Here is a 16,103-nt window from a genome sequence, read left to right as displayed (position 1 = left end):
TGAATCCTTAATTTATACAGCAATGCAGTTTCCAAACCTGTTGACTATTCCTGGGTAAAATGAGTGGTTACCTATTTTATGGAGAAAAGTGACATCATCATTAGATATACTGGCCCTTGAAATAAATGAAAAAAAATTTTTTTACTCTGTATTTTATTGTAGTGGTCAATAAAGTAAGCTGTGCATAAGAATAGAGATATGAAGTGTGCCCTATTTAAGTTTAAAGCACACAAGTGATTTTGATTCCTTTTTGAAGCTCTGCAGTGCATCCAGGCCTCTTTAGTTGCCTGTCTTGATTCGAAGGAGCCCTTGTGGAGTAACGTGGTACCTGGGTGATCATCTTTAAAACTTTTTTCCATGCACTGCTTTCAGTGTGAAAATTATTAAGACTGCTTTCAAGTTTTTCATTTTCTCCATACAAGCCAGAAATAATGCGCTGGTTCAGAAGAATTAAAGGTCAGTTTAAAATGCCAGCACCTATTGTTTACTGTAGAAAGTGAGGCTGGCAAACCGTTTCAAACCCTGTGAGCTATCTGATTGCAAGGAAGGAGAGAAAGGATCTTTCTTACTGCACCATCAAATTAGAGAAATATTGCAGTTGTTAATAGTTTTCATATTCCAGTCCATTAAAGCTACAGTCTAGCAAAAATTTAATTTTTCAGTTATTCAAATAGCTTTGATCAGAAATGCTACTTTCAAGGAACAAGGGTGAAAATATCTCTGAAGGTGGGCCAGATAAGATTACCATGGGAGGAACTCTAGGGCCATGAGGAGGAAAGCTCTGACGCCTGCCTTTAACAGCATTCACTAGAAAGCCTGGACTGTGGGTTTTACATCATCATTTCACATCCATAATCCCAGATGCTTCCATTGCCTCTGGAGATGGAGTGACTCTCTTCCCACTCAAATCAACAGAGCAGAGGCAAACAAAGTTTTGTGAGAAAAGGTTAGAAAACATCTCTATTAAGCATTAATTTGTTTAGGACAGTAGAAGATCGAGTCCTTCACCATTATCCAGAGTACTTACTCTTCCAATGAACTGAGAGTTACCACATAGGAGATCTTACTTGAAGTGGCAGTTTTCAAAGAACCTGGTATATAGTGAACTGGTTTTTAAACTGTTCGCAGAGGTGACACTGGAACCACTGCAGGAGATGAGAGGGAGGCAAATGGGAGGTCTCCAGGCCTGGTGCCCTGTTCCAAACACTGCACTTTTATGTGTTTTGTGTATTGGGTTTTTTTATGTTGAAAATTTATTTTTGAGAGAGACACACCTTTTACAAAACTTAAATGCTGCTGAAATATTCCGGTCTTCTAACACAAACTTTTGAGTAGCATTTAAACCTTTTTTAATTTTAAAATTCTTTGGAATCATTGTTATAACCATTAGTTACCACAATCATCGTGATTGAGGGAGAATCAGTAGTCACAGCAGAGAATGTCTTCCAGTGGTTTGAAAATAATTACCTGATATAAACATGTTGTTTATATTCTATTTGGACCTTCCAATTGTTTTTTTTCTCCCAGGACCATTGGGAGTTTGTTGACATTCTTTCAAGATTTGATTTCTGTAAACTGCTATTTTTAATTGCCTAGGTTACTGCTTCATTGTACACATTTTGCCTGGTAAGACTGGGAATAAGTGAATTTTGTAAAAGTGCTCACTGAGCCAAAATGGAAGTCGGAACCTACCCCCAAACTTTCAAAATCCTCAAGAGAAAAACATATTGGACCCAGCCACTACTTAGGCAGGGCCTATGACAAATGCAAATCACAGACTTCCTTTTTCTCCTGCCACAAATGTCAGAAACACTTGGCATCTGAGTGTATTGCATTTTTTTCCCCTTTCTGAACAGCTCAACTTGGAAAGGTCAGCATATCCCTTTGGGAAAAATCTTTTCTCATAAATTGGAATGTTTGCACACATAACTGTAGGAAATGTTTAACATTTGCTTTGATGGGACAGCAATTTATTCAATAGAGTAGAATTGTTCTTCTTTTTCCATCTTCCTGCCTGTTTGTACATCACAGGCACCCAAATTACGGAAAGCAACTTTGAGGCAGTTCTTTCTATGAGATCAGATCCTCCTGTCCACAAAACCAGCCAACGCCTTGGGCTTCCGAAATGCAAGCTATGACCCATCTTTTATTTACTCTGAGGGACTCATTTGTGACAGACTTTGTTCTGAGTAAAAGCAGTAATTTTCCACAATACATATCGAAACCCTGGGAAAGAAGGAGGAGGAAAAGGTGGGGGAAGGAGGCAGGGAGAAAAAGAAAAACAGAATAGCCACTGCCAGGGTCTCCTGTTTTACCTTCACACAGATTTGTTTCCATGTGTATAACAAGTTACACTACACTGTGTCCACTGTTGCAAATGAGTTAACTTTCTTTGAATCTTCTGGTTTGAGTAAAAGAAAAGATACAGGTCATTAAGACAACAAAGCAAGTTGCTGTTTGGGATCAGCTGCCTCCAGTGTGGTAATCAACATAATCATTTGCAGCTCACAGAGAATTCTTCTTCACCAGCACCCATCTTGCCATCCATCTTGAACTGATGAACAGTTCTGAGTTTATGTGGTTCTATTTGTTTCTGTAGCAACAAACGGATACCAAAAACACGCTTGTAATTTTTCTTAAAAATGCTTAATTTAGCAATGATGAAAAGTAAACACGAGGAGGGAGTGTAAGGAAGATAGCAGTATCTAGGTGTTGGTCTGGGCTAGACTACAGGAAGGAACCTATGTCAGCATGGCTCATTAGTTTGGGAAGCTTCCGATTATTCACTTCCAGAAACAGCTTCCCTTCCATTTCAGCCAAGTCCCTCTGCTGCTGAGCGTGTGCTGTGTAAGAGCCCATATGTGTGCCTGAGGCACGTGTGTATCCCACGGAAGAAACAGCCTATCTGAGACAGCCCACCTCGCTCCACAACTCCATCCTGTCCCTTTGTGTCTTCTCAAGGACTTCCCTCCTTCAATTAATTCTTTCTCTCCTAGATCATCAGTTTCTTTCTCTTCATTGGCTCAATCACAAAAACCTACAAACATTATCTCCTCTCAATATTGAAAAATAAAACAGATCCTTGCAACGCATATCCCCTTGTAACTGCTACCCACTGCCCTACTCCCCATTCACGGTAAAACTTCAAAAAAAATTAGCTGCACACATTGATTTCCGCTTTCTCTCTTCCATTCACTCTCCAACCCACTCCAGTCTGGCTTCCATCCCCATTTTTGCAAAGAAAATGATCTTGACAGTCACTAAGACTTTGTTGTCAAAGCCAGTGGACATCTATCTGTTCTCATGTTACTCAGCTTCCTAATAGGATTTCAACACAGTTGACCATTCTCCGCTCTTGGTTTTCAGAATATTGCAGTTATCTAGTTTTCCTCCTGCCTTTGGGCTGCCTCTCTCAGCCTGTTTTGTTGGTTCTACATCCTCCACCTCTATCTAGATGTAGAAGTGCCCTTGGACTCAGTCCCTGGCCTTCTTTTCCTCTTTACACTCTCCCTGGATGATTTCATCCATCCCATGGTTTTAAACAGTATGTAAATGCTGAAGAACCCCTGTTTTATAACCCTAGCCCTGATGACTCCTGTGATTTTCACATTCATACATGCAGTTACTCACTTGACATTTCCACATATTTAACAGACTTCTCAAATTTATTGTCCCAAACTAGCTTCTGTTGAACTTTTCCATTCTCAGTAAATGACACCACTATTGACCTAGATGCTCAAGTCAAAAACCTGAGTGATCCTAAATTTCTCTCTTCCTTAAACCCTACCCCATCTCCTCCCCACATCCCATCTATCAGCAAATTGCACCAGTACTATTTTCAAGATCTATCTTTAATTATTCAACTTAATCTCTATATCCACTTCTACCTCCAAATTGTCTTCACTCATCTGGACTATTACAGTGGTCTTCCTGCTGCCACTCCTGCCTCCGTACAATACATCCTGCCCATAGCAGCCACAGAGTCAAAAAAAGAAAAAAAAAGAAAGAAAGGAAGAAATCCAGATTGTATCATTGTCCTGTATAAAGTCTGTTAATATTTCTCATTGCAGTGGGAATAAATTCACACCAACCCTACCATGGTTTACATGGCCCCATATGAACTAGCTTCTCTTCCACTTCTCCAGCCACCCCCGTGCCCCTCACTCTGCTCTAGCTACGCTGGTCTCCTTGATGCCCCTCTAACATGTCAAGCCCTTTTCTGCCTCAGGGCCTTTGCCTCTGTTCTTTTTGCAAAATTTTACTCCCCCATATCTTCCCACAGCTGGCTCTTTATCATCCATTAGCACTAATGGTATTTCTTCGGACAGGTGTTCCTGGCCTTTGTCCCCATCAGTCTTGGTCAAAGCATCTGATTCCCTTGGAAGCACTTACACTATCCAGAATTAATTTGTTCATTTGTTGGCATGTTCTGTGTCTTTCACAGACAGAATGTGAGTTCCCTGAAGGCAGAAGCCTTGTCTGTCTCCTTCGCTATCGACGACAGGCCTAGCGAAGTGCCTAACGTGTGAGCACCCAGTAAGTATTTGTTGGATGAATTCATTCAACAGCTATTTTTAGAACCCCTACAATATGCCACCTACTGTTCTAAGTGCTTGACATTTTTCTGTGAACGAAACAGAACACAGATCTCTGCCCTCAGAGACCTAGTATTTTAGTGGGGGAGATGGGCAATAAGCAAGACATAGTAAGTGACAATACAGTACGTTTAAAGGTGATATGTGCTGTGGAAGAGGAGTTTCTGGGTGAAAACTTAGGATATTCCCCAGTCTCTTCCATTTGTGTGTAAAGTGGAAAAGTCATTTGCTTTGCAGACCCTTGAAATCTTGGCTTCTAGAGATGAAAGATGAGATCCTGAGCAATCTACCTCTTTAAGGCTCAGCGCCCTTATCTGTAGAGTAATACCCATATCACAAGATCGGTGTGAGGAATAAAGTAATCCAGATTTAATACTGTCTCATCCCTTCCCAGCCACCCACTCTCACCCTATTATTCCAAGGGGAGGACACATACGGTGCAGCATTTTCTCCCTCTCTGAACCCCCAGCATGCTTTAAAACAAAATCAGCCCAACTTTCCTGAAAATACCCAGTATATCCTTACTGAATAAATATGTGGACTAACAAGTGTATGGATAATTTCAGAGCAAACAAACAATCAAAGCTACTTGTCTTCAAAAACAATGCTTTTTAAAAGACAGAGTAGGAAGTCCTCACCTTTCTTTAATAATTATTTTCCCTCTTTATCATTTAATTCCATTTTTACAGATCCCTACTGTTAAAGATGGAAGGATCTGCTATCCATTTAGTCTTTCTTACCATATGTAAAAGTAAAATCCCAGAGATAAATATTTTATAGGAGGATAGAACATTTATTTAAATGGAAACACTAATCTTTATTTTCATCATGCTGAAGTGTGTGGTTACAAACGATTTTCAATAAAACACTATATATAATAAGCAAAAAATAAGTTAATACAATGTAAACCTTACATATAGTTTCATCAATTGACAGGTTTAAGAACAGACAAGCCATTTAAGACTTTGGAGCTACGTCTAGTAGAAAACTGCAAACACTCAAACCTTATCAACCCCAAGTAAGACACTAAAGAGCTATCAAGACTTCTTCAAACCAGTTACACAAATACATTTTTCTTTTTGGTTACAATCCCCTGCTATGCACAAGACCACTGGAATGCTGTAACAATTACACATTTTTAAAATAACGGCAAAAAGCAAAGCAAGGAGATAACATGCCAGCCTTATAGAAGCTGTCTTGAAAGTGCAAACTTTGCATTTTCTCTACCTGCACCACTAGGATAAGTACGGGTACCTCAGACGACACGGCAAGATCGTGAGCATGCTTTCTATATCACACTGGTGGGACATGTACTGGAACCAGGTCTCCATGCCTTCGAAGATACCTCCCGTTTTAAACAGTGAACAGGCTTCAACTAAATATAGTGCAAATCAAATACCGAGGAGCAAAAACGACAGAACAGAGACCGCCACAGGTCGACCCGCTGCTTCTCCACCTAGCATCAGGCCACACGGGACAGACTGGCACACGGAAGTGACATCTTCTGTCTAGGGTTTGATATGACAGGTGGTGCGGCGGAGCGAGTGCAGGGCCACCATGCAGCAGCCCCGCAGCAACGCCCCGATGTTGTAGATGGGATCCGTTCCCCCCCTCTGAGTACTGAACGCCCACAGCACGGTGGGGACCACGGGGGCCGCCACGGCCAGGAGATCCACCAGGAAACTGCTGCTCCAGTACCGCCCCACGACGCCCCCGCTGCACAGCGGGACCAGGCTGTTCAGCCTTTCCTCCGCGGAGCCTGCAAAATCCAGCTCTCTCATGAGGCGGTTCCCACGTGCCTCCGGACCCACCTCGGCGGTCGGGGTCTCCACGGGAGACAAAAGGATGGCGGAGTTTGGATTTCTTGGAGTTAAATCGACCATGATGGCAGAGATGGACTCCAGGAAGCTTTCCATCGAGTCGGCACTGGACTCATCCTCAGGGGACGTGGAGCTGGAGGGACAGGGGTCCTGGAGCTTGAGCACATGCCGGATGAGCTCAGAGACGGCAGGGCTGTAGGGCACCACGTCGGTCTGCACGGCCTGCTCTGCCACCGCGCTGCCCTCTTCCTGACCCAACTCGAGGACCTTTGCCCCAGGGCTGGCATGAAGCAGCTCCAGGTCGCCGGCCTCCACGGTGGTGGCTGTCACCAGCTCATCGAACACATCTGTGCCGTGGCCTGCGCTGTGTTCCCCCAGCAGCTCGCTGTTGGCCCCCGGCTCCTCCGGGGTCAGCGCCTCGGCCGTCGGGCCAGAAGCCGTGCTGGGGGCTAAGCCCTTCTCCAGGGAATCACACGGAAAGTCGAGACACAGCTCGTCCCTCAGAGAGCCACTGTGCGCCATCTCCATGCTCTGAAGTAGAGACTCCAGCTTCTTGTTTTGAATGTTTATGTCCACAAAATATTTCTGAATGCCTTTGTCCTTATCGGCCAAGCTGCTCCTCATTGTTTCGATGACCTGTTTGAGCTGTTGGATCTCCTTCCTGGCTTCCTTGAGGGCCAGCTGGGCCTCCACCCGGTGGCACTCTTCCTCAATCCAGTCCTCCCGCATTCGGGCCAGCTGGGACTTCAGCTCCACGATCTCACTCTCCCTAGAGCCAGAGGAGACAAGCCCTGCTCAGAAAAAGGCCAACTGTGAAGCAGGCAGCAAGCAATTCTGGCGCCCAGCCCAGCCCATGCTCTCCCACTGGAAACATACAGGTTAAATCAGTTTTGAAATTTTATTAGCCCTGAACTGCCCCCTTAACTGTAAAACAGCTAAAATAATAACAGTAACTAGAATCAGAATAAAAAATGCTATTATTGTTTGTTTGTTTTTTTCTTTTTGAGTGCCCACCATATGTCTGATATTTCACTAAGTACTTTTCAGGCATTATCCTCTATTCGATACAGACAGACCTCATTTTACTGCACTTTGCTTTATCGTGCTTCGCAGATAGTCTTTTTTTTTTTTTTTTTACAAATTGAAGGTTTGTGGCAACCCTGCTTTGTCAGACGCTGGTTAGCATTTTTTAGCAATTAAGGTATTTTAAAATTAAGGTTTGTGCACTGTTTTTACATATAATGCTACTGCACCCTTAGTAGACTCTAGTGTAGTGAAATAACTTTTATATGTGATGAGAAGTGAAAAAATGCATATGACTCACTTTATTGCAATATTTGCTTTACTGCAGTGGTCTGGAACTGAACCTGCAACATCTCTGAGGTAGTCCTTTACTTAATATTGGAAATTGTTTTATTGGAACACATTAGTGTCTCTTAGCTTGCTTTTATCTCCATAGTCTACTCTTTCCTATGTCCACAAAACAACTTGTGGAAGGAAAGTCCGTATCACTTTTAATTACCTATCAAAGGCAGAAGGCAGACTGATAAGCTTTAGCAGTGCAAAACAGTTCTGATCATATACCAATGATAATTTCTTAAAAATTTATTTAAATCATAAAAAGCTACATGTTGCAAGGACTTTGTGAAATGTTGATCATTCTGTCTCCTCTCAGGCAGGATGACACTGGATCCATCCTACACTGAAGGGAATCTATTTTTTTTTTAGATCCTTCACAGGACCCTATTTCCAGATATTTGTCAAAAAATTCTTCCTTACATATAATTTCTTCATAGTCCGTGTAAATATATGTCCTCATATTCTCAGTGTTTATGAAGACCAGGTAGTCAGGATCCTGACATATTTGAAGAGATGCTGTAAGTACTGCTTCTTTAAGTTTAGGCTTGACTCTTCTCCAGTTTCACTGCCTTCCCATACCTCCCTCCCATGATTATTCAAACCCTCCCATAGATTCCTCAAATCATAAACCAAAGACTTCCAGGGCTTCCCTGGTGACGCAGTGGTTGAGAGTCCGCCTGCCGATGCAGGGGACACGGGTTCGTGCCCTGGTCCGGGAAGATCCCACATGCCGCGGAGCGGCTGGGCCCGTGAGCCATGGCCGCTGAGCCTGCGCGTCCGGAGCCTGTGCTCCGCAACGGAAGAGGCCACAACAGTGAGAGGCCCGCGTACCGCAAAAAAAAAAAAAAAAAAAAAGCTGGACACACCCAGAAAAAGCAGAGGATCCCTTCCAACCCAGGAGGGTTCCCTGGACCCCTGAAACAGCAGGATTATAAAATAGCTCTTTTGAGAGACTGATTTAAGAAATGTGACAAAAATTAAATGAAGTCATTTGTCTTCTTTTCTTGTGTCGGTTCATATTTCATTTTATGGAAAAAGAAAATGTCCTAAACCACAGCGTGCAAGGAACGTGGATTCACCTCTCATGCAGTCGGCGCTCAGACTCCTTGAGCCTGGTCTTCAGGTGTCTCACTGTAACCTCTTTCTGCTGCAGAGGAGTCAAGTACTGCTCTGGATTTGGGGGTTTGACACCATGATTTTCACCACAGGACATGTACCTTCCAGATCGTCTGAAACAATCGAAGTAGCGACATGTTACTTTTTCTATAAAAACAAAAGTTAAGGCACAGCTAACAGGTTGAGAAGAAATGGCAGCCGTTTGCTGGGACCTTAAACCCCAGCGGCATGTGACCTCACTTCAGAAGGGGGACAATAATCCACCTGTCAATCTTAGGACTGTTCAAACTGGGAAGATTGGGGGCGGGGTGTTTGTGGAGGGGGCGGGGATGGGAGAGGGAGATTTTCTGTGGCCTAGGGATGATCTCATATAAAACAATGCACAATTGTCCACCGGCCTGCCTGGCAGTTCAGAGTAACAGGCTATTATGTTAAAGGACAGTGAGTAGGGGCAGGTGGGAGGGCAGGAGGGAGCAAGGTGACCTCGCTTCCACACAACGTGCCACTTGCCTAAAGGTCCCGATTGTTGTTAGTTGAATTCAGATTGTTCTGACATCAGTCCCTGGTGTGAGTGTGCTGACTTGGTGGAAACCTCGTTCTTCTGCAGGGAAAAAGGCTAGTCCAGTCTCACCAGATAGGTTTTGTAAGAGAGGCGCCCAGTGCTCTACAAAACTTCCCTTGCTGGAATCTTGGCCCCTCTTAGGCCTGGCCAAGAGTTCCTGCTCTATTCCCAGTGCTTGACACAGTACTGGGCACAACGTGGTGCTCAATAAACATCTGATGTTTGAATGAATGAGCAAACACACGAATGGCTCTTCTCTGTTCGGAGGGAAATGCATAGGACCCTCCTACTGCCGCTCTGCCATTTTTACTGCCTAGCCAGGAACTCCTGGGACTGCGGAACCTTATTAGAAATGAAACTGTGGCTCGTGTCCTTTCTGCAGCAGCCCTTGAAGGATTAGCTGAGTGTGGGAAAGGAAAGAGAAGTGTTGTATGACAGAATAAGGCAGGGCATCAAGAGTTGTATCATTTAAAAAAAATTTTTTTTTTAAGAGAAGCTTACCAAGTAGGACAAACTAAGAGTCATGAATTGGGAGACAGACGGCACTCACCTCATGATGGGGCTGCAGTCACTTCCCTTGTAGGAGCCGGAGTTGCTGCTACTGGGGGAAGAAGGCGCATAACTGGGATGGATGTTAACGGGACTCAGCTGATTCCTGCACAGCATGGACAGAAGGTCCTTCTCCCGTGGGGAGGGTGGGCTGTTGCCAGTCTTGTACGATGAAGCTCCATTGCTCCGCCCGTGGGGACCTCGACTGGGAGAGAAGCATGAAGAATGTTAGAATCCTTGGGGCTGTAGATACCCAAATGCGAACGCTTTGTTCCTTCTTAAAAGCTAGTCACCACTGAGGAAATCCAATCTATAGGGTTGAAAAGGGCAACATAATTATTAGAGCAGTTTGGCTTTATGAGTCACCTTCTTCCCACCTGCCCGATATTTTCTCTCCTGTGTCACCAGCACAGGCAACCTCTCCCTCTTCTATTCTTTCAAATAGTTTCTGACCATAGATTAAACCCAGCTGCCTGCTAAGAACACAAACCATGTAAAATATTGATTTGGTTTCGTTTCGTTCCAGAGGCCATTTTGAAGATGTGGCTTTTGTTCCAGTATACCTGTTTCTGTGTAAAAATATTCAGGTTTGGCTCACGTTGGGTAAGAAAATTAGGGTGTTTCATTTGGAGGATGGGGGAGAAGGGGTTTGCCCGTAAAGAAGAAGGAAAAAACAGGATAAACATAACCCACACAAATGTATTGTCTATAATTTTAACCACCTATTTTTTTCTTTTTTTTCCCATCCCCAATGACATAGCACAACCTTTATCATTTAACTGCTTAAAATGTTAGCCCCCTTTTTTTCCCTGCCTCTTGTCTTGCCCCTCCAGCAAGGAGGCTGTCCCTGTGGTGAGAGTGGCTTTTCCAATATGGAATTTGAGTATCGCTGGCCTCCTCAAAGCCATTCAGTGATTCCCCGCAGCCTCCAGAATAAAGGCCAGACCCCTTAATACAGCTCACAAGGTCTGACCCCACCACCCCATCCAACGCATCCTCTGCTGTTCCTCCCCCTGCATTCCAGACGATGTACAGTTTCCTGATGGTCCACGCTCTCCATCATCTTTTTATTATTCTCTCTGCCTAGAATTGTTCTTCTGCTCCTACCCTGAGCCTCTGGGTACCTCCTACTTCAAGACTGATGGGAACCTACTCCAAGCAGCCTTCTCTGGACCCCTCACTCCCTCGGCCAGTGTAGGTACTGTTCACCGGCGCTTTCCAACACCCTGTGCAGGCTTCACCGTGGAAATTATCACAGTGCATCACCACAGCACGTCTGTCTGTCTTTTCCACTAGACTAGGGCATCCTGAGGGCAGAAGCACAGCCTGTGCTTTTACGTCCCCACTACCTCCTGGCACATGCTAGGTTCTTCCTAAATGACTGCTAAGGGAATAAACTGGGTTGAAGTCCTGGCACTGCCACTTACTAGGAACTTAGGCAAGTAAGCCACTTAATATTGGGGATATATGATAACTTTCACAAAGTTGATGGGCAAATAAATCAAAGAATGGATGTTGAGTACATTGGACAAGCTGTTAAGGGCAATTCAACTGCAGGGTGCTGTTTCTGGATAAACTGTTTGAACCTCCCTGTTAATCTAGTTCCATTAAATTTGATACCCCGGAGTGTAAGGAAGCATCTAGAGAATGTTGAAATTACGAACAAGATACTTTTCATATAGCAGGACTTATTTTTGTCAATCCGTCTTTGCAATTTTGATTACAACTGTATCCAACAGACACATCTCACTGAGAAACATGAGTGAATGTGAGTATGAGTGTGTGTGTGGGTCTATTGGCTCCAAAATCACAATTACTTACTTAAAATCGAATACAGTTTGAACTAGCAGTCAACCCAGTAAATCACATATAAATGAAACATCACCAAATTCTAAACTTAAAAATCTTTCCTTTTGAAATCATCCACATGGACTCTGCCTCCTTTTTTGTGAGAAGAGGACATTTTATATGGAACAGATGGGCTGGTGGCTTTGTGACAAACCAACTTCAGCAGTTCTTTGGTGGGTGTGGGGCAGAAAAGAATATGTACTCTGGCTTGGATGTGCCTCTCTATGCTTCACTTCTGTTGGCCTGACTATTTCTTAATGTGGCTGTGAGAAAGATGGAGAGTCAACCATTACAAGTTAGGAGAAAGAGTAAGGAGCTATCCCTCATGTGGACCTGGGGAGTTCTATTCTGAGTTAACCTTTGCTGAGAACCTTCTGTGACCCAAGCCTTGTTGCAGGTGCTCTATGAACATTGTTTCACTTAATTTTGACCATCATGGCAATAAGGCTTATGGCAATAAGACTGGTACAATGATCATTTCCCTTTTATATTATGTGAAGTACAGGCAGTACTCAGTTATGTGAAATAACTGAAGCTCAGGGGAAAAAAAAACTGGTTCAAGAACTCACAGCTCAACTGGGATTTAAATCTAGGTCTCAACTCTACAGAAATGTCTCCAGCTTTATACAAGTGGAATATATTGTTTGGGTCTTGTAAACAGGTATATTAGGTACTGGCTAGGTATGTGGTTATTACCTGAAGAATTTACCACTGACTTCTTTAGTTTGATGCATGCACTAAGATGCACGATTAGTGACATACAAATTAAATGAGATGAGGATTTTGTAAGAACTCATCTGCTATACAGAAAAGAGCAAAAACTCTTCAGACTATCAAACATTACTAAGGTATAATTGAGTCTTGAAATATATTTCAGGAAATGAGTTATTAGGCTGTTTGTAATAGCTAACTTTAAAAAAAGAAACTACATGCTTTAAATTATCAGTTCTGTTCCTTACATTTAGTTTAGTTCAAATGCTAACATGTGGGTACAAACTCATTGTGGATGATAATAAAAAACATTTGCAATGGAGAAGACAGGATTCCATGTTTGTCAAGGCCGTGCACAGGCAAATCTGACGCTACCTTCCTAGCTCTCCCCAAATCCCTTGGTCTGATGGACAAAAAGAATGCAGCCCACAGAGAGGAGATAGAATTCTGGTACCCCGCCCCCTTCCTGCAAATCTTCCTGCAAAACTGGAAAGTGAGAGAAAGGGAGAAGTGAAGAAGGGATCCTCAGAAGGCTCCCAGGTGACTATTCTCCAGGCATTGCCCTTTCCTTCAGGTAACATCCTCACCCTCACCGTCACCGTCACCACCACCATCACCATCACCATGCTCACCAGCACTATTATGGGCTGAATGGTGTCCTCCCCAAATTCGCAGGTGGAAGCCCTAACCCCCAGTACCTAAGAATGTGACTGTATTTGGAAACGGGGCTTTAAAAAAGGTATTTGTGCTAAAATGAGGCCCTTAGGATGGGCTCTAATCCCAATTTGACTAGTGCCCTTATATGAAGAGGAAATTTGGACACATACAGGCACAGAGAAAAGACTAGGTGAGGAAACAGGGACAACACAGCCATCTACAAGCCAAGGAGCAAGGCCTCCACAGAAGCCAGTCCTGCTGACACCTTGATCTTGGACCTCTAGCTTCCAGATTGTGAGAAAGTACATTTCTGTTGTTTAACACCCCCCCCAGTCTACGGTATTTTGTTATAACAGCCTGAGCAAACTAATACGATCACATTCACCACCATCAGCGGCAACAACGGCAGCATCTTGCCCATTAGTATTATTTTTATCACTATTGACTAAAACAAGCATGTAATGGCTCTTTTCCTGAGTTCTGGGCACCGTGTTAAGCATTCATATCTATCAGTTCTATTAATCAGTGAGGTAGGTGCCATTATTACCCCATTTTCCAGAACAGGAAACTGAGGCTCGGGGCCCTGGGTCTTGCACCTAATAAGCAATGGATGCTGAACTCAAGCCCAGGTCCATCTGACTCCAAATCCCGAGCTTTTTTTTTTCTTCTTCTTACTTCTCTCTGCCTCTGATTAAGATTAGAGTTTTAGCTTTGTTGTTGTTGTTTTTAAATTAATTTATTTTTGGCTGCATTGGGTCTTCGTTGCTGTGCACGGGCTTTCTCTAGTTGCGGCGAGCGGGGGCTACTCTTCGTAGTGCGCGGGTCTCTCATTGCGGTGGCTTCTCTTGTTGCAGAGCACGGGCTCTAGGTGTGCAGGTTTCAGTAGTTGTGGCATGCGGACTCTAGAGTGCAGGCTCAGTAGTTGTGGTGCACGGGCTTAGTTGCTCCGCGGCATGTGGGATCTTTCTGGACCAGGGCTCGAACCTGCGTCCCCTGCATTGGCAGGCGGATTTTAACCACTGCGCCACCAGGGAAGCCCTAGGGTTCTAGTTTAAGAAAGAGAACTCCTCAGAAATATCAGCAGAGTTGGCCTTCTCTAAGAAGAGATGGTTTATAAATCTTTTAAGTTTTGTTTTTAAAATTGCCTGTCAAAAACATTCCTTCCAACTACCTCTGTCCTTCATTTCCCCCACCCCTTCACCACATGTTCCTGCTAGCCTTCCTCCCAGGATCTAATTCTCCACAAAGAAAACTCATCTACTACAGGAGGAACCAGCCAATTAAAAGGATCATAAGTTATTTTAAAGTTTTGCATGGTACCCGGCCCATCTAGAGGAGCTATCCTCAATGCATGGTCCTGTAGAACACACAGATTACGTGAAACACCTGAGATGCTCCAGACCCGCTATCTACTGATGGTGCTCTGTGCCTGGGTCAGATAAAAAAGTGAACATAACGGACAGAACATTTGCCTATTTCAATTTCCTACTGAGCATATATCTATTATGCATATATTAGTCTGTTAAGCATATATCTGATTTGCAGATAACTATATTTAACAACTTTATGTTTAACACATCAATTTTTCATCACTGAGAGAATTCATGGATTCCAGACTAGAATATTTTCTCTAAGTCACTCAGTATAACTGACATTACCTTGGAATTTAACCACAAGCACAAATTCCTTTGAAATGCTTAACAAAATTGGCTTGCTCTTCAGGCCGTTTCTTTTTTCTTTTGCCTCTCTGTTCTTTGATGCCTTGTACCCATGGGTATGTGCTAATTTCTTGAATGGGTGAGATAAATGGCTTATTCTCAGAGCAAGCCACGTCTGATTTGTACAGAGAATGTTTATAGTTACATCCTGTGATCCCAGAGGCACTTTATTTCCAAAATAAATGGTATTTATCGATTTTGAAGAACAACTGTGCTTCTTCACTGTGGACTTCACGCTTTAGTTACAAGTTTGTTTGGCTTCAGCTTTAACAATAAAACTCTGCACTGGGGATCTCAGGTCCCTTTATAAGTATCAGCCATATCTTCTGCTCACCTAAGAGAAGTGGGAAACATTTGCTTGCTCAGTCCTGGAAATGCAAGCTTTTAGAAACTAAACAGCTTTTCTTCAGCTAGGAACCTTAAAAATCATGTGGCCCAATCTCCTTTTTACACATTTGGACACTGCGGCCCAGGACAGTCAAGTGACAGTCACCCCTGTGTCGTGTGGCTCACTCCATCGCTTTGTTCAGGTCCCTGCCCAGAGCTCACCTCATCACAGGGTCTCCAGGAACCAGCCTATCTAGAATATACCAAACATCCTATTACCCTCCATATCCTTTCCCTGTATTAAAAAAAATATATATTATTTATATGCATTTATTATCCTTCTTTCTCTACTAGAATGAAAATAGTTTTTCGTAAGTTTTGTTTACTGCCATATCTCTAGAAACTGCCTCACAGTAGATGCTCAATAAATACGTATTGAATGAATAAATGAAGCCACTGACGGCAGCAGAGAATCCTGGGGCTGACTAGCTGTCCTGCCAAACGTGAACAGTGGCTCCCATTTCCCTCACAGACCTTCTCTCCCCCAGTCCAAACAGCACCAATGGCGAACACCTGCTGATGTTTCAAGCAATGACCTCACACTTTACCTGAATTAACTAAATTAACCCTAACAATAAACCCTACCAGGTGGGTATGACTGTAGCCCTATTTTCCAGGGGAGAAAACTGAGGCGTAGAGAAGTTGAGCAACTTGCTCAGGGCCACACAGCCTGTAGATGGTGGAGCTGGCATTCAAACCAAGGTAGCCTGGCTCCAGAGCCCTCACACTTAGCTATTCTGTTCTACTGCCTCTTTCGGTGGGTAGGGGGCACCCAGGCCTA

The 16,103-nt window shown here is 43.6% G+C and overlaps 1 protein-coding gene across 5 annotated transcripts in view; it reads right to left on the bottom strand.

Annotated features, from left to right (window-relative positions):
• Window positions 1-5,383: 5,383 nt before the first annotated feature.
• Window positions 5,384-16,103, bottom strand: part of SYBU (syntabulin) — a 72,569-nt gene continuing 61,849 nt past the window's right edge. For all 5 annotated transcript variants that reach the window (XM_082674502.1, XM_082674503.1, XM_082674504.1 and 2 more), the window contains 3 exons: window positions 10,003-10,206; window positions 8,854-9,003; window positions 5,384-7,184 (listed from right to left, as the gene is read on the bottom strand). In XM_082674502.1, coding sequence (XP_082530628.1) covers window positions 6,104-7,184; window positions 8,854-9,003; window positions 10,003-10,206 — 1,435 coding nt within the window. In that variant the 3' untranslated portion in view covers window positions 5,384-6,103. The remainder of the gene's footprint in view (window positions 7,185-8,853; window positions 9,004-10,002; window positions 10,207-16,103) is intronic.

Source organism: Grampus griseus (genome assembly GCF_964374135.1).
Source record: "Grampus griseus genome assembly, chromosome: 17".
NCBI classification, from domain to species: Eukaryota; Metazoa; Chordata; class Mammalia; order Artiodactyla; family Delphinidae; genus Grampus; species Grampus griseus.
The sequence above is the reverse complement of the archived record's forward strand: the minus strand, read 5'-3'. Positions and strand labels throughout refer to the sequence as shown.